We start from the raw sequence: 26,331 nt of genomic DNA on the forward strand, positions 1-26,331 counted from the left end.
TTGGCCAGTGTAAAGAAACTGTCTCCTAGAGCCCCTCATCTGTTTCCTTCAGTTCCACTGAAGAATCGCAGGGAGGGTGGGTAGACTCACTGAGCCCCAGTTTTCTTGCTGTGAGGACACACACCTGCTACGTGGCACCTCCACTGACATCCGCCTGCCCCAGCCCCTCCCATGGTGCATTCCATTACACCAGGAGTAGTGCCAATGATAGGCTCAGCCCCCTGCCTCAGCTGCAAGCCTGGCATGCAGAGCATCTTTGTCTGGGCCGTATCCTAATCAGCCTCCTCCTCTACTCTGCATGGAGTCTTTGTAGAAAGCTTGGGATTTCTGAGCACTCAGAGGGAGAGGCTTTCATCCCCCACTTGCAAACACATATACAGTTCCAAACACAAGATGAGGTTTTGGAAATGCAATCCCATCTGCTTTAACATTCAAAATATGATCATTGTGCTGCACTTTCAGATTTGATCTCTCTCAACCCTTGTCTGCCCAGTGAGAGACTGCATTCCCCAGACAATTCATCAAATCTTCAAAACAACCCTATGAACTATTATTATCATTGTCTCTATTTTATGGATGACAGCGCCGAAGTTTGGAGAGATAAATTAAGTTCTTCATGGTCAGTTAGTGACTGATGGAGCCAGTATCCAAACACACGCAGTTAGACAATGCAGTGTATGCTCTCGACCATTATGATATAATGTTCCATCCATTTTGGTACAGAGCAGGAGAAGGAAAGAAGCAGAACAAAATGTCATAGCTTGAATTCTTTTAGCTTGTGGAGCAACTTGTGATTTTTAGAGCAGTTTAGCACATATTCTCTCATTTGACTCTTACAATAACTGTACAACACATAAAGAAGACTTGATTTCCTTTTTATAGATGAGAAGATGATCTCAGGGGAGGAAAGTATCAAATAAATTGCTGAGTGGTACAAGCTAGCAAGTAGTAGCACCAGGCCTGGACCCCAGGCCTTTAGACTCTTAACACAGTATCTTTCTTACTGTCCCCCACAGCCATTCTTGGGGATCTCAGTTTGCCTTGGTCATATCCTGCTGTAATGTGTCATCTGCTGGGTGAGGGTAATCTGCCCATCTCTAAACTCAGAAGCCAAATGGCATGGTTTCCCAAAGTGTGATCCACTAATCACTGGTAAGATGTGAGATCATTGAGGTTGTAAGTGGATAAAACATTTTAAATTGTAATAGTTCTGTCTTTTAATAAGTATTAGGCAAAAAATGTAATTATGGGGCCGGCCCGTGGCTCACTTGGGAGAGTGTGGTGCTGATAACACCAAGGCCACGGGTTCGGATCCCTATGTAGGGATGGCCAGTTAGCTCACTTGGGAGAGCGTGGTGCTGACAACACCAAGCCAAGGGTTAAGATCCCCTCACCGGTCATCTTATTAAAAAAAAAAAAATATATATATATATATATATATATATATAATTATACATCAAACCTTTGATTTCATGGCTATTACCACTTAGGATTAAGACTGATAGAAAGAAACAATGGGAAAAAATGTGAGTTCCTTTTACTCTATGCTTTTTTGTACAGTGTAAACTTTTAACTAAGAGAATGTATTTCTCTCTTTCTCTCATTTAGAAACAAAGGAAAAGCCTACTTTCTCGGGGATGCAGTCCTTGGCCCTCCCATGCTCATCCTGATGGTCCTGTGTGTACCTTGCACATCTCCATGACAGCACTTCTCACACATCCTGCCACACATGGCTTATTACTCATGGGTCTTTCTCTCTAGACTGCCTCCTCTCTATGGTCAGAGACCATGTCATCATTATTCTTTGCAACCCTGATGCTTAGTACCATGCCTAGCAGATAGTAGCTACTCAACAGATGCATGAAGTAAGTATACGAGAGGTCTCACTCTCCTCTGGAGAAAATCTTCCTCAGTGGTTACAAACTAAGCCCTTACGTGTGCTCCTACTCTCTAAATATAAAACAAACCAAAAAGAAACCCTATACCAAATCATTTCTGCTGCCTTATTCATGACCTGTTCCCTCTGCTCTTTTATGCTTTTGCACGAAAACATCTGCATGAAAATAGACTCTGCTGTCACCTTCCCCTTTCCATCTGCTCCAGCTGCCAGCTCACCTGCTGTTGGTCTTCCCTGGGAGATATCCTATTCCCCAGCCAATACTTAATTGTAGCACTGGAACAGTACTTTAGGGCCCAGAGGTGAAAAGCCTTCAGGAAACATCCTCTGCTAACAACACAACCCCCAAAGGCCTCTCTTTGGAAGATTATCCCAGGAGTCTCTAAAGGTTTCCTAATGAGGATAATTCACCAAGAAGCTGTAACCCTCAAAACAAGACCAGATTGCTCAGAAAGCAGCCAAAATTCTGAAAGGAGATGGATGCAAGTTCCTTAACCTCACTCATGTTTCTACTTGTAATTCTGGAAATCACTTTTTTCATTCATGTTCACAGTTCACTAGTTAACTCTGGCTGTCACTCGGTGAACCATTAAAATAAATCACAATCTGATAAAGAGGTACGATAGATTACTTTTCCGGGTTTCATTAAATCCTGAAGAATCAAAATTGTGTCAAGGTATGACCTGCATCCCTACTACTGGAATGGAAACCATGGTTGGAAGTTTTCCACCTGTGTAAGCTGGGTATGGGGGAGGTAAAGGCATCCTAAAATTTGCAAGCATGTTGTTTATCACTTCCCTGTTCCTCCCATAAGTTAGCACTCATCTGTATGAGAGATAAGCTGGGGATAAATCTTGCCTTTGTCAGCGGAGTTGAGTTAGAAGGCTTGCTGCTGGACAAACAGAGAAGATCTGACAGCTGAAGGCAAGGGAGGAATAGGTGGCTTTTCGATGATTTCTGGAGGCCCAGGATCAGGAAAAGAACTGTTCATGTGTAATCTCAAAATCCTTTCCTTGGGCAATGAGGGTCCCTTTCCTTACTTAAAGTATGTTCCAATATTAGGTAATTAGTTTTCTTTCATTCCACTCCAACATCCTGCTTCCCTCACCAAACAACCAAAGTAAAGTGATTACCTGGGGTTTTCTCTTTACCTGGAGATTTCATTTCACCAAAATAAAATCAAGTTCCTAAAACACAGTCTGACCAGTGCTCCTCCCCCAAATTTTATACTCAGTATTATCAAAACTGAGAATTTCTACAAAAAGTAGGAAGGGAGGCAGAGTCTATTATAGTTTGTGTTTTTTTTGTCATTATGAAACTTTAATTCCATTCTTATGATCTCATTAATTTATTTCTTAATAATTCCTAATTAGTATTAACTGTCAGCAGTGAGGCTTATTTATTGAAAATGATTAATGTAATCATTTTTCTTTCTGAGCCCATCCTCTCTGATAAACATTTTTGTTGCAGTAAAATGAAAATCTTCAGTTGGAATATTCCAGTCCTACTACTTACCAACTCTTCTAACCTTGGGCAAATCAATTAACCCCCATGAGTCTTAGTTTTATCATCTGAAAAATGGAAATAATACCTTTTTCACAAGGTTGCTGAGGATGAAATAGAATAGCAAGCATGACTGCAATTAGCACAGGGCTCAGCACACAGCAGGTACTCAAAAAATGTCCCTTATACCTGAATCACCAGCTCAGTGAACCTGAAAACATTCTTTCTCTAAACTTCTTTGCTTTGTGCTAATGCATAAGAAAGCCAAATCAAAGCAGAAGGTTTCAGTCCTTTTTAAAGAAACAGTAAGAGGCACAAGAATGCTTTTCAAATTTCATTTTTAAAAATCTTCTCCCTTTAAATACACTCTTACCATGAGGGTATAAAACTCACGGGACCTTGCTTATGCCTGGGTGAGCCCAGGCATCTGTGTGAACCCAAGGCCATAACTATCCCCTGCAGCAAGGGGTAGGTGGGCAGGAGGAGTGAGCTATGCCTTGCCAGTCCCATGTGCAGAGATACCCAGATGTCATTACTGTGGTTGCTTCCCCACCATCCAGGCATGCTGAAATTTCCCCTCCTCCCTGTCGATTTTTAAAACAGGAAACAGCTGTCAGACAGAATATATAATATTATACAGAATATATAATAGAGTAAACATTAAATGAAGCACATCTTCCCAGTTTAATTGACAAGACAGGGGCATCCCCTCACTTGTACTTGCTTAGCACCTGTTTACCAAGGATCTGCAGGAGAATACCAAGATAAAAAAAGACCTCAGACCACAAGTTCCAAATCTAGTGGTCTAGAGCCCCCGTGGCCTCCTCTCCTATTACCTTACCCAAACCTATACATGAGAATTCAGGCAGTCTTGCTTTGTTAATTTATCATCCATAATCCTTAACCGCTTCCCCACTCTATCCCTCATAGAAGAATCCCGTACTCTAAGTCTCCATACAAGAAAATACTTGGGAGAAATGCCAGTCTTCTATGGCTTTGATAATTCCTGGCTAAACAATGAGTGTTACTGCCCACGAGCAGAGAACTGCTTAAATGAATGATGGTACATCTGTACAATGGAATTCTGTCCAGCCATCAGAAAAGAGGCAGATCTTTTTGGACTAATTTAAAATAATATCCAAAATAAATTATGTGAAAAAAATAAAGTGAAGAACAGTATGAGTGGTATATTTCAATTTGTATTTCTATTTCATTATACTTCTAATGTAGTTTTTTACATTAAAGGGCATTTACAGATATGCCAGTAGTTGCCCATGTGTAGAATATCTCTGGAAGGACACAGAAGAAACTGGTTTCAATCACCAGCAGAGGGGAGGCAAAGATGGGGTCAGGGATGGAAAGAAACTTTACCTTTTCCTATATGCCCTTTTGAAATCTTCACATCTTAAAAAAAAACCCTATCTTTAACAATCATAATAAAAAAGGCAATGGGAAAAAAGGTAGACATTGCTGGACTATGTGATATAAAAGATGAGTGATAGAAAGCCAAGGAGATCAGGAAACATCTCCCCACTTACGGCAAAGAAGAGTAGAAAGTCACTAAGCTCCTCCTGAAAATTTCCTTCACCTCAGCTTCTTCAGCAGGCTAGAGAGGAAAAGCCTGTGGCCAGACACCAGGCCACCTGAGTTTTGGGTTCAGCCCTTGCTGAGGACATTGGGAAAGCTACCCATCCTCTCTGGATTTGTCTTTTTTTGTTGTTGTTGCTTGTTTGTTTTTTTTAAAAAAGATGACCGGTAAGGGGATCTTAACCCTTGGCTTGGTGTTGTCAGCACCACACTCTCCCAAGTGAGCCAACCGGCCATCCCTATATAGGGATCCGAACCCGCAGCCTTGGTGTTATCAGCACCACAGTCTTCCAAGTGAGCCATGGGCCGGCCCTTTTTGTTTTGTTTTTTAATCTTTCATATGAGAAGGTTGTGTTAGATGATTCTTAAAAATCGCTTCAAGCTTTAAAATTCCATATTTGTTTTCCTGGGATTCCTGCAAGCAACTGATTTTCATAGTTCATGCTTCAAATTTCCAATTGTCATCTGGGCAGATCAATCTGATGACAGCTGCAAGTGTTCAGAAAGCTTTCCTATCAGTCATCTCGGTCCCTGGGCACACTACCTAGGAGTCAGACCATGACAAAGGACCTCATCCAACTTTCCAAAAGAAGGGAGCTTCCAGGACATGCTGCTTTGATATTTTTGAAGGGCACAGAGAAACACATGGGCAACATTTATAAAGGCAACAGAGGGCTTTGTATGACTTGGCAAGCACAGGCAGCCACTCTGTTTAACATGGGCACCTTTTCTTGAATGTCCATTTTACTAACCAAAAAAAAGCCCTTTTATCATAAAATGAATTATCTGACACATTTCAAGCACCAGTCATGAAAATGATGAACTCTCTTCTAAATCCATTACTGAACAAGCCCAGAAAAAACCCATTCCTGTTAGCCAAGGAAATATGCATACAATTTAAATAAGTAGCACCATGGCCACAAAAGACAGGAAATGGGTTAGAGGACATCAGTACATTCAGACAGAAGGTGAAAGAGTGGGCAGGATTTGAGAGGTCACCAGTTTGAATATGGTCATTCCAGCTTTTACTAAAGGTCAACTCTGAATATAAATGTTATAGGTTCATTGAAAGCCGAAAGGTAATTCTGACAAAGCCTGTCTTAAATACAAATTTTTATGCTCAAAATTTCTTACCTAACTTAAAAAATGGAAATCTTCCACAATGTAATGAGATTGAGTCATTTAAGTAGTGTTATATCTGAGCAGTCCAGACAGACCAGCCAAATAATCCTATTACTAAAAGCCTCTAGAGAGTGGTCAACAGGCTCCTTAGATAATAAAGCTTGGGGCGGTGAAACAGCCCTCATTATATCAAGAAGTTCTCTTGATGTCTAACCCAGGTTTTTGCATGCCTTTATGCTTTCGCACACACTGCTCTTTCCTGAAGGAATGCCATTTTCTTCCCCAGTTCACTGCATGGTTCACTCATCCTTCATGATCAAGCACAAAACATACTTTGTGTGTGATGCTTCCCCAACTCTATTAGTCCTAGATGCTATTCATGCACATGTGCATGTATGATTTAACAATTTTTATATATTTTTTAAATTATAAAAATCTATTGTAACTGTTTAGAAATATCTAAAGTAAAAATGAAAGTTCTCCCTGGCATGCCCAGTTTCATCATTCTCCTCTTTTACCTTATACTCTCAGCATTCCCAGGTGTAGCTCAGTGTCTGGCAAATAGTAAATCCTCAAAAAATAACCAGTGAATAATTTAATAATGATTAATAAATTAATTAATAACAATGATTGTGAAAATAAATTTTCAGTATTTATTGAACACTAACTACAAACCAGGCAGTGTGTTAAATATTTTACAAAAATAAATGAATGAGTCTAAATGTCATTCTATTATTTTTTTGCATAGATTTTAGTATTTTATTCATAAATATGCTTAAAGAATGTTATAATTAAATGACTTAGATTATAAAACAATGTATACAGCAGCATCTCATTTTTAAAATAAAATTATAAATATACGCTCACATATGTGTTTGTGTTGGCACAGAAAAAAGACTAGAAGGGAATATACCATAATACCATTATCTCTAGGTTGTAGGATTACGAACAATTTTTGTTTTCTTCTTTTTGCTTCTAAATATTATATAATGAGCATGTTTTGCTTTATATAATAATAATTTAAAAAGTTGTTTTAGTATAATACTGATATATCACTCCCTTTCAACAGTCTTCTCCAGGATAAAAAGTAATGTGAAGAATTCTGAGCTTAACTAATTAAAAAAACAGATTTCTTAAAAAAAAAAAAAGTTAGCAAATCATTAGTGTTCTTAATGGAGAAAGGGCAGTGTTCAAAGAATTAAACAAATTGTTCCAGTTGGAGGAAAAATTCAATTTACTGCATGCAGACTGTGTTTCTTGACTAAAAAACAAGTTAATTCCTTTCATTCAGAATCAGTATGCATATACACTGGCGGTATTTCATCTTACATCTGCAAACTTAATTTTTCCTTTCTTGGTCATCAGATTAGGAAATAAATTTTAATCCAGGCAATAAATCCTATTTGGCAAGCTCAAAATAACTTAATTATTAAAAAGCAGCACCAAAGACCAGCTAGCAATCTTCCAAAGGACTGTTAACACTACTTTAAAAACATGGGTCCATCTGTCTAAAAGAAAACTGGAGATACATGAATTACAAAATACAATGTTTTGGAATTCTCTGCAAAACAACAATGCTGCACATTATTTGTCCCTTTGAATTTTAGCAATAATTATGAAAAAGTTTCCTATAAATGAAAGTCATAAAATAATGTCATCATATCACCTAAAAGAGACTACAGACTTTTAAAAACAAGACATATATTAGCTAGAATATTAGGATATAGTTCCCCCAAACCAAGAGATGACAACCCCTCTCATGATCCCCTGTAGCTGAGAAGGAAGGATATTCAAAGCCTGCCCTGAAGACACTTGACAAGGACTCTGAGTTCCAAATCTCCCTTGTGTGCTACAGTACCTGGTGATGCTCTTTAAAGGCCACTAAGCTCCTTACCGTGAAATAAAACTGCTCTGTCTCTTGCTGGTTGGCTCTCCTCTTAGCGATGCTGGGCTTGCTCATAAAAGTTTCTGAGACTGTGGACTTGACAGACTCCATGGAGTTGCTGTACTGGAAGCAGTCAGACACATCAAAATCCTCAACAGTCACAATGTCCTGGATGGTCTGCAGAGTAGCCTCCATTGTCTTCTTTACCTGCAATGACAACGGCCAACAGAATGCATGGGCTGCAAAATAGCAGGTGATAGAGAAGCTTGGAGAATTGGGAGAAGGAGAAGGCTGGGGAAGGACAGGATACCATCAAAGGGTGCAGATCTGCTTACCATGGGACAGTGCTTAGTTAAGTTATAAACATTTTACGGACTCTGCTATCACATGCTACTCTCTCCTAAGGACCTAAGGTACCTAAGGACCACTACCCGCTTTGTGCTATGTACTTAACCCAGCTCTTTTATTTAATGTTTACTTTAAAAATTTAATATTAGCTCTTCATTATAATGGAAATGCTAAGGGAAAGAGAATGAAACAAATCCAAATTGACCCCATCATACAAAGAGTCAATTAAAATGTGTGATGGGACTAGTCCTGCAATGTTCCAGGTTCTGTTTCATGATCTTCAGCAAATCAATGAATTTGTTTCCCCATTTTGCAACTAAGTGACCCATCCTCTGTCCTTCCTCATCTTCCTGGGAAAAGTACGACTTACTGAGATGCAAGGTAAAAAGCCACTGAAGCTCAATGGAAAGCTGGACCATCAATCATACTGCCCTTTTGAACTGGCTGTTAAAGCAAATACGCTGGGCCCAGAAGAAAGTCACCCCTTCCTAAGAGGATGGAGATGTTTGAAGTGTCAAAGTCAAAGGCCTCTGTTTGTTTAAAAATGCTGGAAAAAGGCAGGCATGAGGGGGTGGTTTCAGAGACACAATATCGTTCACACAGCTGCCAAGTGCCATTTTGATTAAATGTGTAGAAGGGAATAAAAGCATTTTGCAAAAGCTCAAAATAGAGCACAACCTTTGGCAATGCAAGAGCAACTTCCTGGAGTTCAAGGGCAGGATGTAGCAGAGGGGGAAAGTCCAAGCCTACTTTTGGCTAGGAAATGTTTGCAGCAGCCCGGACATTCTCTGCGTGCTCCTTCCACCTGCTCCTGATTCAACAGGGAAACTCAGAGGGTGGCTCTGAGCCTCCTCAGCAGAACACTCACCTCTTCGTTCTCAATCTTCAGAGTGGATAAGCGAGACTGCAGTTGCTGGCACCTCTGCACCAGCTCACTCTGGACAGGCTGCTGGGCACAGAGCTGGGAAGCCTGCCAAAAGAAAGCAACACCAGGTCAGGAAGAGGACACGTTTGTTTTGGTGGTTCCGGAATTCCCATTACTGCTAGTAAAACTACTCACACTCAAGGTTAAGGCTCACAGTTTCTAGGTTGAAATAAAATCCAAAGCCAACATGTGTGGACCTCTTCCAGGACCAAATAGCACATAAAAGGAATGGGGTGGAACCCCTGCTGAAAAGATCAAGTCTCTCTCTTTAAAACCCATCTCCAGGCTGGTGGTTGGCAGGGGCTGATCTATGTTGGGTCTGCAGCTCCAGGGAAGGCAGAGGAGGCTGGAGAAGGGTGCCTCAGGCAGCCCCAGCTCCAGAAGCACAATGCTGTGGCACAGTGAGGATTTCCTGCTAGAGGTCCAAGTGACCTCTTTGGCCCCTCCCTCATCCCCCTTCGTACACCAGAGTGGAAGCAGGAGAGAAGTAGGTCAGGAGGCTAACTTGCCTCTCTTGGCAGCCAGCATGTGTTTATAAATCCGGGCCATGCACAAGAGCTCTGACTCAATGAGAAAGAGCGTGAAGCCAGGAACAAGTTCATAGGCTATGTTAGAGAGCCCCAGAGGGCATGGAATCTAGTGGAGCTTGGCATTTTCCAAAGAGCCATCATTTTACCCCAGGTCTTCACTAGATCAGTGTGGGACAGGAGTCTGCCCTTCCCCCAAGAATTACTGCCAACTAGCTTTCCCATGTTAAGGGATGGTTGATCCAATGTCTCCTGATGGGGGTGTGGCTATGGCATGAGGTCACCCAAGGTCCATGGGATGACAGACAAGAAGCAGAAGGCTGGGAGAGTTGGAAGGCAGGACGGATGCAGCAACAGCTCCTGTTGCCTTGCTACCATGTATCTTTTAGCCTCTTGTCTGCAGAGAGACATCTGGATAAAAATGGCCTCCTTCCTCCCCAGCAACGGGTGGGCAAATTCATATGCCCACAGACCATTCTCTCTCTTGGAAAGACAAAACCTCTCTTCAAATAGAGGGGGCTGAGACTTGACCTTTTTCTCCATTGGCTTTTCAACCCACAACTGACTTGACCTCCTCCCCCGGCTGAGAGGCTGGCCTGAGACAGCTCTCGGATCTAAAGAGAGCTGACTTCACTCTGGCTCTTGGATAAACAGACACAATGGAGAAAGCTCAGTGGCCAGAACGGGAGAGTGCCAAGAGTGAAATTCTCTGGCTGTCTGATGTCACCGGTCAGACATCCAGAGCCCCACAAGCCTCTGGGGGTACCCAGAGTGGAGCCAAATACCTCCTCCTCGGACATGTGAGAGTGCTTGGCATCAATTCATGTGTTGAGCGCCCCAGAACACCAGTCACTGTGGGGCCTTGGCCAATTTCAGGGCTTCCGGTCAAAATGCCACCCGAACTTTGGCCCTAGTTCAAGGACTTCCAGGCAGCTCCCTCCTATTGCCTCCACAGTCTGCAGATGACCCACACTGATGGGGACAGAATGGCTGAAGGGACCAAGAACAACTCACCCTCTCATCTCTTTTTATTTCCCACTCATACCAAGGCTAGGCAGAAATGCAGAATCTTTGTAAGGTCTAGGACTGGTCCTTGCCCCTGCCTGGCTCAGCCATTGATCAGCTATATCACACAAAGAGAGGACCCAAGCAGAAGAGTGAGCTATTGATTTTTAAAGTAACTCAGACCTAGCAGGGAGGAATCATGGAGGGAAAACCACCTCCAAGCCTGTTCCTTTAAGAAGCAACAGAGCTGCTGATGCACTGGCTTTGGCAGTGGTCCTCTACCGGGGTGCAAGGTAATGCATTCCAGCTGTGCTCCAGAGTATGGAAATGAGGCTCTGACAAGGCTGGAAGGGGGCCTGAGCACCCAGCATCTGGATTCTCCCTTTATGAAGACAAGCTGTTTGGCTCAGAAGGCAACTCATTCAACACCAGAAAAATGTATCACTCCAATCAGCTGGTCCCCAAGTTCCACTGATTCTTGGGAAGGAATCTCAGTGGCAGCTGGAGAAGGGGCTTGGAAGGCAAGTTTGACCAGAAGCCAGGGCAGGTGAGGAATGGGGCTTCCTGGGGCTTGGTGACACCCCTTCCCCCAACTCTCACTGCACATGCTGCCATCTCACTTCCCCATCTGTTCAGACACTGACATTTCCTAAGCCACGGCAATGGCAACAAACTGTAAATGGTTTGATTTTTCCCAAGAAGGAGAGGAAAGAAATCATCTCTGTGTTTTTGTCTTTAGGATAGAAATGTCATCATAGTGGCCTACTGATAACAGTAAATCGGCTGGTTACACTGCTACAGCTGTCATTCTGGAGCAGAGATTTCTAGAGTCTGGATGCTAACCCTAAGAGATGCAGCATTCCTGGTGAGAACACATTATAGTTCTGGGCCTCTTCTTTTGTTAACTTTGGTCTGTCTGCCCTCTGAGAGGACCTCCCACTCCATGTGCTTCAGAGGAAGCATGTGACCCGGGCATAAGCCAGTCAACAAACTGCAGATATGGCTTAGCCAATCGAAACCATGGAGACACAATGAGACTTTTGTGGGGGCTTCAAGGAGGGAGCCAAATACTCTTTCCACTAGATTTCAATCTGCCAGGAGATAAGGCTGGAAGTGCAATCACCTTGCCCCCATGGAATAAGGGCCCATCTGAGAATGGAGCTAACCACAGGGAGTGGAGCAGAGAGAAAAACTGAGTCTTGGTAAAATTCCTGCTCCTAAATCCAAGCATTCCTGAAGGTGCATCTTGGTCTTTTCTATCATGTAAGCCTATGCATCCTCCTGATTTAACCAGTAAGTGAAATGGTAGCTCTTACCAGCAGGAACAAGCTTCACTCTGACTTATATGCACAACCACCAAAAGTGGAACCAAAAAATTCGGGGCAGGGAAAACCAAGGAGCTTCTCTTTCCTCTCACTTTAGTTATTTAGGCTCTTCTTGTTCTAGTCGTCGCAGGTGAAGAGTCCAAAACAAGGCCCCCGTGTTTGTGCTCCCCGACCTGGGCAACCAGCACCAGGCCTTCAGGATGACATTTGAGCTCCTGTCTTTTCTAGGTACTCATTCTTTTTTGTTCAATACCCAAGTGAAACTATGCCCTTTATCTCAATCTTCTAAACACAGGAGAATAAGAGCCTTCAGAACTCTGCCAAATGACAAAATCACATCATTCCCCTGCTAAGCTCTCCCTCCCCCACAAAAGCCTCTGGGACCTGGCCCCATCTCAGCTTGCACTTCTCCCAGCCTTACCCTGGGAGCACTTTCCTTTCTCCATGATGAACTGCTAGTAGTTTCTAGAATACACCTGCTGTCTTTTACCTTCTTTGATCCTGCCAGCCCCTTCGGATGCCCCTCCCTATGCATATTTCTAACTCTCTCCCAAACTCATCAGAGCTCCCTGAGGGCTCTACTCCCCAATGTCTACAGTCACACCTGGTGGACAGCAGGCACTCAATAGCTGTTTGCAGAATGAGTGGAATGTCCCTCATCCACCTGACAGGAAGCCGCTACCAGGCCTCTGCCCCACAAAATAATGTGTTCTCTGAGTAGTGAATGTAGACACAGTGTGCTCAAACCCCTTTGAGGATAGGGAGAGGGCCTCACCATGTCCCCCATGTGGGGCTGGAACTCAAACTTCATAGGGGGGCAGAAGACGTTGTTGTACATTTCCATGAGGCGCTGCTTGTCACTGGTGGCATCCAGGTTTTCTACTGCATTCTCGATGGCATCCAGACCCTCATGCTTCGACTGTTCCAGATTTAACTCAGCAGAGAGGAAGGTACGCAGAGCCCGGTTCAGGCTAGCATGGTAGCCTAAGTCACAACACTGCTGTGGGAAGGAGAAGACAGGTGAGCACACCATGGACAGCCCCAAGGCTTGGTGGAAAGGGAGGGTCATCTGCAGGGTGGATTTGACCACATCAATAAGACTGGCTGTGCAGCAGGAAGAAGGCTGACATTCTGACTTCTGAGACCTGGATGAGACATCTCAGCGCTTGACTCCCACTTCAATGGTTAAACACACCCTAGAGGACTGTGAGGTGGTCAGAAGGAAGAGGATTCATAAGGACAAAGTGCCATTATGTAATCAAGCACTGTACAGTGCTATTCCATAAACATTAGAAGAGCTGAGAATTAAAGAGAATCCTCTTCCATTTTCAGGCTTATCTGGAGATGCCATTATAACAAAATTCAACAATAACACAGCCTGCCACTCCCTGAGAGTTACTATGGCCAGCCAAGCCAGGCCTTTTCAGCATTCAGGGATCAGAAGTCAGGAGTGTTGTAAGAGCAGTTAACTTATGCAAACTCAACTCTAGGTGGGAGAAGAAGAGAATGGGGGGCTGATTCTATGGGTCATCAGCCCCCCTAACTTCTGATGTTCTAGGGCAGGCCTTAGCTATAGCCAAGGATTTCTGTACTAAAGCCCCTGCCCTACAGAAATAGCTTTATAAGACTAAAAAGTTCTAAACATAAGTATTAGTGGGTAAGCTCATACCACGTAAAGGATTCTGACTTTCTACAGCAGAACAAAAAAAGAAAATAGTATGAAAGAGGCAATTGTATATTTTTTAAAAAAGCACTGGAGGCAGTCAAGCAACCTTGGAAAAGACACTCCCTGTCCCCGAACCTGTTTCCTTGACAGTAAAATGAACAGATTTGACCAGGCCAGTGGTTTTCAAACTGAAGACCACAGCTCTAAGGTTCTGAGCCAGTGCTCAGGCTGCCCTTGAGAAGGGGGTAAAAGAACAATCTAACCAGTAGGACTTGGAGCCTCCTATCCCTCCTTCAACAAAATCAGCTCTGCTCTTTTTTCTATTTAATATATTGGGATTCTATGTAAAGGCTGATTTGAAGAAAGAATTCTTCTGCTAGAGAAAAAGTCTAAAAATCCTTGTCCTGAGTATAATCCCTAAGGCCCTCTTCAGTGATGGCATTCTGTAACTCTGTATTCCCCACCCCTCCAAAAAGACACAGAGGTCCAAACTCCTTGGCCATCCATTATCCCCTCTACTGCTTAAGCAGCTTTGAGGTCCAGAACCTGAGAAGAAACGTCAGAGAAGAATCCATGGACAGAGTAAGGCCATCTGCTGGATTGCCATTTCATTGCATAAGCAAGCTTCAAATCAACTCTCCTTGTAGCCTTTCCCTCTCATCATGATCACACTGGAAGCAGCCACTGTCAGAGAAGAAAAAGCATGTGACGTGCCTCCTCCTTCCCGGCATCTGACAAGAAGCTCAACGATGGAGCATCCGTTGGGCTGGGCTCTGGGTACACTGCCAACGGGCCCTGGCAGGTGCCTGGCTGCAGCAGAATAATGGCAGCTACAGCTTAACTAGAGGCAGAGGATGGGAAGACATTAAATCCAGTTGGGAAGGAAGAGCAAATTGAAACTAGACAAAAGCGGCTGATTGGGACACTGCACATGCAGGAGCCCTTCCTCCTCTGGGAGATGCTGCTGGCCTCACCAGGCTGCCCTTGAACCTGTAAACCTTCCTGATTCACTCTATGTAGACCCCGATAATGAACTCTGGGCCTGTAAGTCTAATAAACAGAAGTGGTGCTGCCCACAGTGTGTGTGTCAGGGACGCGGGGGGGGCGGGGGGCGTGGAATTAGGGAGAAGAAGGGTGCCCTTCAAAAACCTTTACATATTTTTTGGTAACTCCCCTTTCCTCTCCAGTCTTACAACCTCTACCCTAATTCATACCCTTACCATCTTACATCAGTTCTGTCTGCTTCACTTTCCTAAAAGTGACTTTTAATATGCTACACCCCATTGAGGAACCTAAAATACCTTGTATTTTTTCTCTGAGGTAAAATATTCCTTCCTCAGTTTGAAAATTTAATGCTTCTATTCACTAAGTGTGTCTACTATATGCCAGACAGTGCTTTATATACATTCTCACATTTTAATCCTCTTAATAATTCCAATGAGGTTGGTATTATCTTAATTTTCCAGACTTGGAAGCTTAGGCTCAGTGAAGTTAAATAATTTGAGCAATGTCTAACAGCCAGAACAAATTATAATTGTCTTCAATCTACCCATCCAACATCATGTCCCTCTATTTTCTTTTTCAGACTCATCTGCTCTAATCCAAAGACAAATTAGAGTATCTACACAGGCCTCAAATCAGCTATATGACCATAAGTAAGCTACTTAATCCCTCTGAGCCTCAAACGGAGACACCACCAGCCTCATAGGTTGTTGTGAGGCTAATGGGCAATATATTTACATATATTTGGCACCATTAAGACACTTGGCAAACTGATCATCGATATGCCCATATCCACTGCCCTTCGGCTCCCAGCATTTCCTGAAATGTTGTGAAATGTTTGCCACTCTTCTCACCTGTTGGAGTTGGGCCCAATCTTCAAGATCCAAATCAAATTCCCAGCCTCTGAAAAGCCAGCCAGCCTTGCAACCCTGCTCTCCACTCAGAACTACACTCATCTACAGCCCTCGTGTGACACAGACTGTACTCTCTCATTCTGTGACTTGTTTCACATCACCTCAATCAGAAGGCAAGCTTCTTGAGGGCTTGGCCAGTGTCTTTTCCTTCTTTATGCTGCTCACAAGTAGGCCTTGCTCACAGTAGGAATTTAATAAACTTCAGTTGATTGATGCCACAAGTACAGATTCTAGCCTCTCAGGAAATAATACACTTGAGCTGAATACTGATGTAAGTCAAGTGGGTAGACGTGGCCGCTAAGGCCATTAGTTTGGCTCTGTATGGCCTAAGGAAGGTAGAGGGTTTTCCAGGGCTGGTGCACCGTCTCTATTTATATAACAATTATGTAGCTTCTCTGTGTCAGTGAGTGGAGGACTAACTCGTAGTGTGCTCTCTGGTTCCTCCATGCCTCCAGCCAACCCGGGAGATTCAGAATAAGTTTTCCACAGCCTTGGCCACCTACATATCTGTAGGGACAACGGCCAGAAACTGAGCCTTTAGCAAAGAAGCAGTATCTGGCAAGGTTAGGTAAATGAGATTTGAATACTTCCAGCTCCCAGGAGAATCCCAGTGAGTAGAGGCAGCACATTATTTTGCCCATGATGGGGACAAAGCATGCTTTCCATGGCTTCTGATGAGTTCTGTGGTGACGCTGGGCTCCCATGGCCATTTTAGGTTATATAAATGTTTTATGAAAATTTCTCAGGGGAAATCAAATTTTTATAAGAATTTAATGACAGTCCATCCAGATGTATGCTGACTTCAGTTGATAGCTCATTAACCCTTTACCAGCTGATATTCTCACCCAGAGACTCTAGAGAAGACGTGAAAAAGAAAAATGGGTGTTTCATAACACCCACTTCAAGTTCGCACAGAAGAGAAAAATAACTGCCCTTAATAAAATTTCCTGTTGAGAAAGCCAAGTCCTCTCATGTCCAACTTAGGTGTACATGGTGTCACAGACTCTCTATCCACGCACTCGGCATACACAACCCTCCAGCTATCCATGAAGACAATGCCCTGTTCTGTTCTTCATTCATCTATCTGCTCCTGGGCTGAGAAAGCCACAGGAGTATGGGGGAAGAAAATTACATTCTAATGAGCCTACAGTTCTTAGACACTACCAAGTGAACTTAGAATGTCTTTTTGGCCCGAAGTCAAGGTTTTGATGGTGTGTGTCATATGCCTCACATGGATTCCTACAGCCTGAGTTTAAATCTTACACCATACTATAAAAAGAAGCTGGAGGCTGGTCCTTGTGTCAGTGTAATGGCATTGAAATGGCATTGACAAAAATAACTTCTTTTCACTTATCCTCAATGCCTTAAGCACACATTGAGCTTTATTTATTTATTTATTTATTTATTTTTTGTCTTTTTGTGACCGGCCGCACCGTGCTCAGCCAGCGAGCGAACCGGCCATCCCTATATAGGATCCGAACCCGCGGCGGGAGCACTGCCGCGCTCCCAGCGCCGCACTCTCCCGAGTGCGCCACAGGGTCGGCCCCACATTGAGCTTTAAAACCTCTAGGAAGGAGGCAGAATGGTGTACATAACACAGATGGCAATGGACTGGAACAAGATTGATGTCATGTCTTAAAGCAAGTTCTGGATACTGTCAAGATCAGGATGCCAACATACTCAGGCTCTTCACTCATTTCTGCTCTAACTGTTGGTTCATTGCCACAGCACCCTTTTGGCCCTTTTTATTGTATAGATCAGCCAGAAAAAAGAAGAAACTAGTCATACATACAAACAACATGGATGAAGCTCAAAAACATCATGCTGGGCAAAAGAAGCCAGATAGAAAAAAAGTATATACTGTATTTCCCATCTTTGTGAAGTTCTACAGCAGGCAAAACTAATTTATGGTGAGGAAGTCATAACAGTGGTTGTTGCCTTGGGGTGGGAGACTGACTGAGAAGAGATGCAAGGAACTTTCTGAGGTGATGGAAATATATCTTTTATCAAGACATTTATTGTATATCTTTATAGAGATATAGGTTACAAGGGTGTACAAATTTGTCAAAACTCTGGAAACTGTAACACGTTCAGTCATTGTATGCCCATTACACCCCAAAAAGGTATTACAAGATACAGGAAAAAAACTAAATTTTGGCTTAGAGGAGCATCTTCATCTTCTCCTTCTGTTCCTTCGATGAATATAGTATGTGCTCAGCTATATATGAAGCACTGGGGGCTGCTCAGGTAACGAGAAGTCTTGGTTACTGCCCTCACAGAGCTTTCAGAGACTGAGACCTTCCTTTGTCCATAGCACACTGGCTCTCAAACTTTTTTTGGCCCCCAACACACAGTGAGAAATACATCTTATATTGTCACACACACACACACACACACACACACCCATGGGTGTGCAAGCATCCACGTACATATCTAACATAAAAGTTTCACAAGATAAAACTGATATTTTCTTTACTATTCTGGTCTAGCATAGTCTATTCACTTAAAAAAACAGGTTAAAGCCATAAAAGTGGTTTCATGGCTCCCTTAAATGGATCACAGCCCACACCTTGAAAAACATTGTCCTAGAGTCTATGAATACCTCTAGGACAAAAATTATTCTATTCTATTTGTATCTCTGATGCTGAGCACATAGCCTCACCTCAAATAAACATTTACTGAACATTTATAGAGTAGGACAATATTATCGACTTTTTAAAAAACAGTAACTAATCTGTCCTCACCCCAGGAAAAACAAAAACAAAACAAACAAACAAACAAACAAACAAGATAGAACGAAAACACAGCAGCAAAGAAATCAGAGCAACTTTATTACCTGTGTGGCCCAGAATGCTGCCACTGTGGACTTGCTCACAGTAACCTAAACCCATGCCCTGCTGAGGACCACAGAGGCTGGCGGGCTTCTTTTTCAGTGGCACTTCACACCACACCCTGTGAAATCAGGTTCTTCGCAGACTTTTTTTTTTTTTTAATATGATGAAAATAAGATTCAAAATAGCTTGCTTCTTGGACTGATTTTAAAACACTTGCTCACATCTGATGGAAGGTCTATGAATTGCAAAGGTTGTGATGGATACAGCAGTAGCCCTTGCCTTTCCCTGAGAATAGCATTTTGGTGAAAGAGGTGAAACAGTTGCCCTGGGGGCAAAAGAAAGAGGACAATCCAGTAGAAGAGGTGTAGCAGACTACCCAGTCTGATACTGTACTAGTGCAAAATAACTAGAACCTGTACATAAGAAAGAAACTGATTCTCTTCCTCCTGCTGAGAGAGTGGGCCTTCTTCCCAGTAGTGAGGAGCTGCTCCTCTGAGGAGAAGAAAGGATCTTGTTTAGGGCTTTGACCTCCATTGAAGGACTTTGTTCAGATTGGCATCAACAAGCAGAGAGAACAAAGGTGCCTGAGCAGGGACCAGGGCTCCACTTACCCAGTGAGACAGTGACACCCAGGGCATTAAGAGGCTGAAGCCTACTGAATCAAAAATCCCTGGCTGAAGGGAGAGAGAAATCTGTATTTTAGAATCATTCCTCAAGCAACTCCCATGTGAGGCCAGATTTAAGTACCAATGGTCTAGTCCAGTTCTTCAGTTTGCCAGAGGGAGGATGGGGTGGGAAACAAATCAGAGTTCTAGAAGAGTTCAGTGACAAGCCTAGAGGACCCAACTAGTTATATAATAGTGAATCTTAGACCAGAACCCCACATGACATCGTAAAGTATGGCAGGTTTGCTTGTAGTGAAACCTAGGCGGGAAAGCATGAGAGGCCTGGCTAGAGGCTTGCAAAGTCCGACTGCTGCCACCGAGAGCCTGAAGCAAATGGCAGGCCTCTGAGAGGAGACTGGGATGTTGATGCTAAATCAGCTGGCTCCAGACTCCCCATGCAATGACTGGAGAGAGAGGTGAGAATGGATATACTTACACAGCTTCACTTAGGACTGGCTCAGACTAGGCCAGACTGGAGTCTGCAGTTGAGAGGGATTATGACTCCACTCTAAGGTTTGAGGGGAAGCAGCAGGAGAAACAAGGTCGAAGACAAAAAGCCTATCCCTTGCGCCTGCCCCATGCATAACACATGTGCCTACTAACCTGCTTTTCTCAATCATCTTTGGACACAAATCAAAAAGAATGTACCAGGTATCAGGAGCATCTGGATACCTTCTCGACAGTATTCTAATCTTCAGTGTAACCTCGGGCAGGTAAGTCTCTTAACCCTCTGGACCCCTAGCTTCCTTACTATGAACTGGAGATAGCAATGCTTATCAATAAGGGTGATGTGACAATCAAATGAGATAATACTGAGAAACATTAAGTGCTACATAAGTTTAAGTTATGGCATTCTAACTCTTCAGCTCTTGCTGCTCACTTCTATGCACAAGTAGCTGAAGTAAGGGAGTATTTCCTGGCAGACAGAAGAGCACAGTGGTTATGAACATAGGTTTGGTAATCAGACCTGGGTGCAAATTTTGCCCCTATCATTTATTAACTGACTTTGGGTAAGTCATCTAAACTCTCTGAATGTTAATCTGTAAAAATAGACATAATAATGCCTTCCTCCCAGGACTGTAGTGAGGATTGAGTGAGATAAACTGTGAAGTGCTTCACCTGGTACTTGGTACGCGGCAAGGCCCTGATGGATCATGGCTACTATCTTTGTAACTCTTCTCAAAATGCCCCAGATGCCTGAACAACAGAATTGGGGAATGTCTGATGAGGATTCTGAAACCAGAAAAGAGGTGCCCTCAGGCCCCAGGCTTTAAGCACTTACATCAATAAGGTCAGACAGGTCGTGGATGTAGTACTTGAAGACAGATGCATTGGTCGCCTCCAAGGCCAGTAAGTACTCATTCCGGGCTTTAATGGCCTTCAGCTTATTCTCTGTATACTTGGCTTGGCGCTGAAAAGGGAACAGAAGTGCAAGTTTACTTTTTTTTAAAGGGGAGATTGTTCTCTAAAAGATGAAAGTACAGTACATTCAAGAACCGCAAGTGTGCTGCTACTCCCTTTGCGCGTCTGCCTTAAATTGGGTTCTAATTCTGTTTAATGAGATTCAAGGGCATAATGTAGATCAATTCAGGAAAGGTTAATGAGTCTCCCTACTTCAGATGTGTGCCCCACTTTGATTATGTCTTCAAATACCATTCTCCATCCTTGCATTGCCACCCTGAGAGAGGTGCTGCTACCCCTACCCCCAAATACCTGACACCTGAAACCAAGCCCTAAGTCTACAGTCTCTCCCCACCCCCAAGTAATAGGATATTTAGCTCTGTTTGGAAAATGGACTGGGAAAGGTGACTACTTTTTCCTGTTTATCCGCTAGAGGTTAAAAACTTGGAGCCCACGTACCTAAGTTCTTCAATACCTAGTATTCCTGCCAGGGCAGATAGCAAGGACTCACTTTTGGTCAATTGGGCACTAAAGAAACCCATACCTTTCCCGTTCTGTTCTTCATGGTGCCTATTGGGAAATTCCTATTAGTACTGCCTTCTAGAACATTCTTCCCCAGCCCCTACAGTTGCTGGAGCACACGAACCTTCTCCTTCATCTTCTCAATCTTCTTCACTGAGCTCCTCCGGACATGTTTCTCCTCAATACGAACATTAGCGGTAGAGTCAGGGGAGCGCGGGGTCTGCCGGTCCTCCTGCTTTACCGATTTACCAATCTGCTTCTCTTCCTGCTTCTCCGCCTCCTTTAGTTTGCTCTGAGCACTGATGCTGTCAGCATTGTACATGTGATATGTCTTCATGACCTGCAAGACATCCCCCCACCCCCACCCCCAGAGGTCAAGCTGATGGGGTTAAATCTCTGCTTTACAGACCAACAGACTGAGCTGGACCTCTCCCCCATGAAGCAGTATCCTCATACCCCTAAGAGAAGAATCCAGAAGTGTTTGGTTCAGCAAACATTATGTATCAAAGACCACTCCAAAGCACAGGAAAGCAGTATTTGAACTTAGCCAACGTGTCTTATTGAAATGACTTCATGTCTCTTCGTATTATTTACTTCTATTTATTATCATTTGTAATTGTTACTCTTTTATATTGGCCAAGTGATTTCTACTGATTAGTTGCTTCACAGTACCAGGTAGATAGGAAACAACACCACCACTGTCAGATCCAAAGGGCAAAGCCTTCCTGGGCTGGTGAAGAATCCCAAAGAGGAGTACATCCTGTGGAGCAGCCTACACTTTTTGTACCATTCAGATTTAAAATGGGGAAGAGGAAAAGCCTCCAGAAGCTCTTTCTACTGGCCTGGCATTCTGGGGATCGCCTGGCCTGTTTTATCTAGATCAGACACTCTTTCCCACAGCAACTAGAGCAGCGGCAGCAGTAACAAAGGCAGCTATCATTTACTGAGCACTTAGTATATTCCTAGCTTTGTGCCAAGTGCTGCACACACATTTTCTATTTCATCCTTGCAGCAATTCTACAATCTAGACAACTACCCTATGAAGACTGTAAACCTGCACAACAATGCAGGTGAGAGGCTGGGGAGGAATAAATCCCTACCAAGTGTAAATGGAGCTGCTACAGGAAGGAAGCAATATAAAAGGAGAGAAACGATTTTCAAGTTTTCCATTAAAGCAACTGTCTAGGGGTCCCATCCTGTTTCTTCATGAGGAGGCGGCAAGCCTGGAACTTGAGCTTGTTTCCAGCCCTCCCAAACATACTACTTCCAGCCACACAGTGCCTGCTCCACTCTGCTGGAGCTTTCTGTTTCCCACCAGGAGGCTCTAGCTTCTATCTGGGAATTAAAAATGCTTCATAGCAAACCAAGCAATCTGAGGTTCCAGAGCACTGAAATGTAGATGCCATGAGATTTCTTTGAGAGGGAGAGTTAGTGAGTATAGGCGTTAGGGTGGATGTGTGTATGGGGGTGGGAGGAGCACAACTGAGAAGAGCAAGGGTACATTATTAATATTAATCTCTACCATTTAGTACGTGCTATGTGTCAGGGGCTTTAGGTATATCGCCTCATTTCCTCCTTACACCAACATGTGAAAGACATGTTTTTATTTCTACTTCTAAAGATGAGGAAATGAGGCTCAAAGAGATTTACTGTCACAACCAACATTACACAACTAGTAAATGGCAGAATAAGGATTCAAACCCAGGTCCACCAGACTCCAAAGTCCACATTCTTTAGCTACAAAGCAACAGTAACTCTCCTCTGCATAGGACTGTAGCTGAATTACTTGAGAGGAAAGGTTAAGTATAGTCAAGAGAGTCAGTCCTGAAAAGAGAAACTTGTTTTATTTATGGACTTGAGTTAGAGAAGTGTCTCAACAGGGGGCTATTTTGGCCCCCAGGGAATACTTGGCAATGTCTGGAAATATTTTTGATTGTTACAACGTGGAGATTGCTACTGGCATCTAGTGAGTAGGAGACAGGGATGCTGCTAAACATCCTATGCACAGCACAGCCCCCCACAACAAAGAATTATCTGGTCCAAAATGTCAATGGTGCTGAGTTTGAGAAAACCTGGGTTAGAGGGACTTTGTGCGTATACTAATCCCTTAGGATCAGCTGGAGATGGAGATAGGAATAAAAATACTGGGACACTGTCAAAATTAAAATACGTTAGAATCTAAATTATGTCTCATTTTGGATGCAGAATATTTTAAATCAGCTTCACCTTATTCTGAACCTGACACCATTTCCCATAACATCTATTCTGCTTATACTCTGCATCTTCTCCATACAAAAGCAATATTTAACAACCAATGGCATTAAAAAGCCTTCTAAGTAATTCAAATAGACCTCCAGCTTTCCAGGTTGACTAAAAAGTGGGAAAGAGGCTTCTCTTATCCTGGCTGAAGAAGGGTAGATTGGATGCTTTTCTTTGTCTCTTTTTCATCGGAATCTGACCAAGGGATTCAAATGCTAGAACAAACAGTTAAAAAAGTGAATGATTTTTAAGAAAGTGATTTTCTATTTCATGAAGGTGCATGATAAATAAACAGAAAACACTGAATGAACATGAGAGATAAAAGAGAGCTCAAAGAATAGTGCCAATGAGACAACAGAGTAATAAAAATCAACAAATAATATTGTTTCTTTTCCTTAAAGAACTGCTAGCCTAAGAAACTATAATTTCCTAAACGTAAACGCCATTTCTTCTTTTGTGTTTTCTTCTCTTTTCCGCAGTTGGGAAATATATCATATACACACGGTAGTTTAACCATCCAAGTGGCTGCCCAAAAGACATTTTAGTGACACTGAATCTCTCCTCTGTGGAAATACAGGAGAATCATTACAAGTGCCCTCCAACTCAAGGGAAAATAGGTACCCAGAAGCTGATGCTTGAATAACTGATGCCAAAACAATTGAAGAAACAGGAAAGTCAAGACAGGTCTTGGAGAAACACATATAGAATGAGGCAAACACAAACGAGGAGGAAAACTCAGAAGTTTAAATTTTCAGTTCTACTTAAGAGCGTTCACTTTACTTTGAAAAACTAAATATTGAATTCATACCTTTAGCTCTGCTACCTCCCCAAGCTACATTAGAATAATAGAACAGAGTTTTTATTATTATTATTTTTTCAGTTATAAATGGAGGAAAACAAAAAGAATAGAAATAGAAGCTGAAAAGCAGGTAGGCAAGTAGTAACTGACCTACCACATCCTAATCCAAAAGTAGGGAGAGCCATGAAACAACCAGGCTTATATCACAGAGGCCCTAAGAGAAATGGTGGGATGAAGGTGGAGCTAAACCCAAGAGAAACTAGTGAAAGTCTGAGAAGAGTTAGACTCCCAGATCCCCTCCCCCACAATAGTAGAAGGCTAGAGGTTTATTCTCTTAGGAAGGGTCCATGGATTGGGGGACACCAGGCTCCACTGAGGATAAAGGATACTTAACTTAAAATAGGAGGATCAACTGAAAATTCTGTATTGAACATTGAGATGGCTGAGGCCTCTTCACAACTCAGCCCCCAGACATAGTGGAAAATCAAAAGAGCCTTCTCTCGGCAATCTGACCATCCAAGATAAAAGACCTACAAATACTGATGTTAGGGCTTCCTCAAGGACACAGTCCAGTCAGATCACCCTACAGTAAAAGCCACAGTTGGCACAGAACTTTTTTGTGCCTCACTTTAAAATATGAGCAGGCAACTAAGGATTACCAGACATTTAAGGAAAATATCTAATTCGAAAGACCAAGACCCAAACAAGCAATTTAGAGGAAATAGAAAAAAGAAAAATTTGAAAACAATCTGTCAATCATAGGTCCAGAGATAAATGAGAAATGAAAAGATATTGCATCATGAAACAAGAGGTGGATGCAACAAAAAATGAACAGGTAGAGAACAATGAAAGAGTTGTCGACAATTAAGATTCAAGTCAAGTATCTGTCTAAGGAGCCTGACTTCATGCCCCTCCTCTGTGCAGACATGTAGAAGAGTTCTTATCACCTCATTTTTTACTTGCTGCTTTATTTTTCTGTCTCTCCTTATTAAAACTAAATGTCTTGAGTTTAAGGACATCTCATATTTGTCTTTGTATCCCTAGTGCCTAGTGCCAGAGTCTAACAGGCAAGAAGAGTTGGGGGACTATTAACTGCCACTGTTTCAAGGGAACAGGTGCTGAATACCAGTCTAAAGTAGCTCTGCAAGCAAACAGCTGCTGCACCAAGTCAAAGGGATACATATTTAGGGGGAGAACAGAAGCACAAAACCTCTGGGACAACAATAGCCCTAGAGTATGCTGAAACCTCTTCTTTCTTTCTCAGTTCTAGGACTTTCTTGACTCTTCATACTCGGCTAGTCCATGTGGCTTTAGTGCTTCCACAAACACTCCTTCCTTGGGGGGGCTTGCTGGGATTTTCCAGACCTAGTGTCTACGTACAACTGAGGCAGACAATCCCAGAGCTCTTCGGGAAGCAGTGTGCTCTGACTTCAAAGGCATTCCCAGAGCATCAGTCAGAAAATGAAAATCACTAATGCCATGGCTTAGAAACTAGCCAGCTCATCATGGGGGGAAAGAACACGTGAAGAAGAATGCTCACTGGGATTGCTCTTGGAATAGCAGCTGTGGGAAGCGGCCCCTGGCACAGAAGGCCAAGTCAGGGAAATCAAAAGCCCTTCAGCAGAAAAGAGGAAGGTGCAGAGGGGCACCTGGCCACTTGTGGTGGGATTCTGGGCCTCTTGCCCAAAGGCATCTTTATTTGGGAACACCTGGGCCTTTTGCCCCTTGGATCATCAAGGTTTAAAAGAACTAAATTACCAACCCTTGGGTAATTTGTTCCTCAAAAATAAGTATTCATGGGTATGAGAGGCAGATGCGAGGTAAGAAGAGTAAGAAAAGTACGGTAGGTTTTCTTACATCCTCGGTTTCCTTTTTCCAGTGCCCAAGTAACTTCTATTGCCTGCAAGGTAACTGAACCTAGAGGCCCTCCCCAGCTTCCCTTAAGATAAAATAAGGGAGAAGCTCCTTACAAGAAAGCCTCCCTTGTTGGTTCTTAATTCCTCTGAGAGAGTGTGTATACAGCAAGCAGTTTCCCAAAGCCGGTGATGAAACCACTCTCCCATGCAGGGTGACCAATCATCCTGTTTTATCCAGGACTTTCCCAGTTTCAGCACTCAAATTCTCATGTCCCAGGAAACTCTTGTC

General features: G+C 43.0%; 1 protein-coding gene across 3 annotated transcripts in view; it reads right to left on the reverse strand.

The window, feature by feature from the left end:
• Positions 1–26,331, reverse strand: part of SRGAP2 (SLIT-ROBO Rho GTPase activating protein 2) — a 257,088-nt gene that overhangs the window by 41,506 nt on the left and 189,251 nt on the right. For all 3 annotated transcript variants that reach the window (XM_063113343.1, XM_063113341.1, XM_063113342.1), the window contains 5 exons: positions 21,253–21,468; positions 20,488–20,616; positions 12,900–13,121; positions 9,211–9,312; positions 8,004–8,201 (listed from right to left, as the gene is read on the reverse strand). In XM_063113343.1, the coding sequence (XP_062969413.1) occupies positions 8,004–8,201; positions 9,211–9,312; positions 12,900–13,121; positions 20,488–20,616; positions 21,253–21,468 (867 nt within the window). The remainder of the gene's footprint in view (positions 1–8,003; positions 8,202–9,210; positions 9,313–12,899; positions 13,122–20,487; positions 20,617–21,252; positions 21,469–26,331) is intronic.

This window comes from Cynocephalus volans, chromosome 11 (genome assembly GCF_027409185.1).
Source record: "Cynocephalus volans isolate mCynVol1 chromosome 11, mCynVol1.pri, whole genome shotgun sequence".
Taxonomy (NCBI): Eukaryota; Metazoa; Chordata; class Mammalia; order Dermoptera; family Cynocephalidae; genus Cynocephalus; species Cynocephalus volans.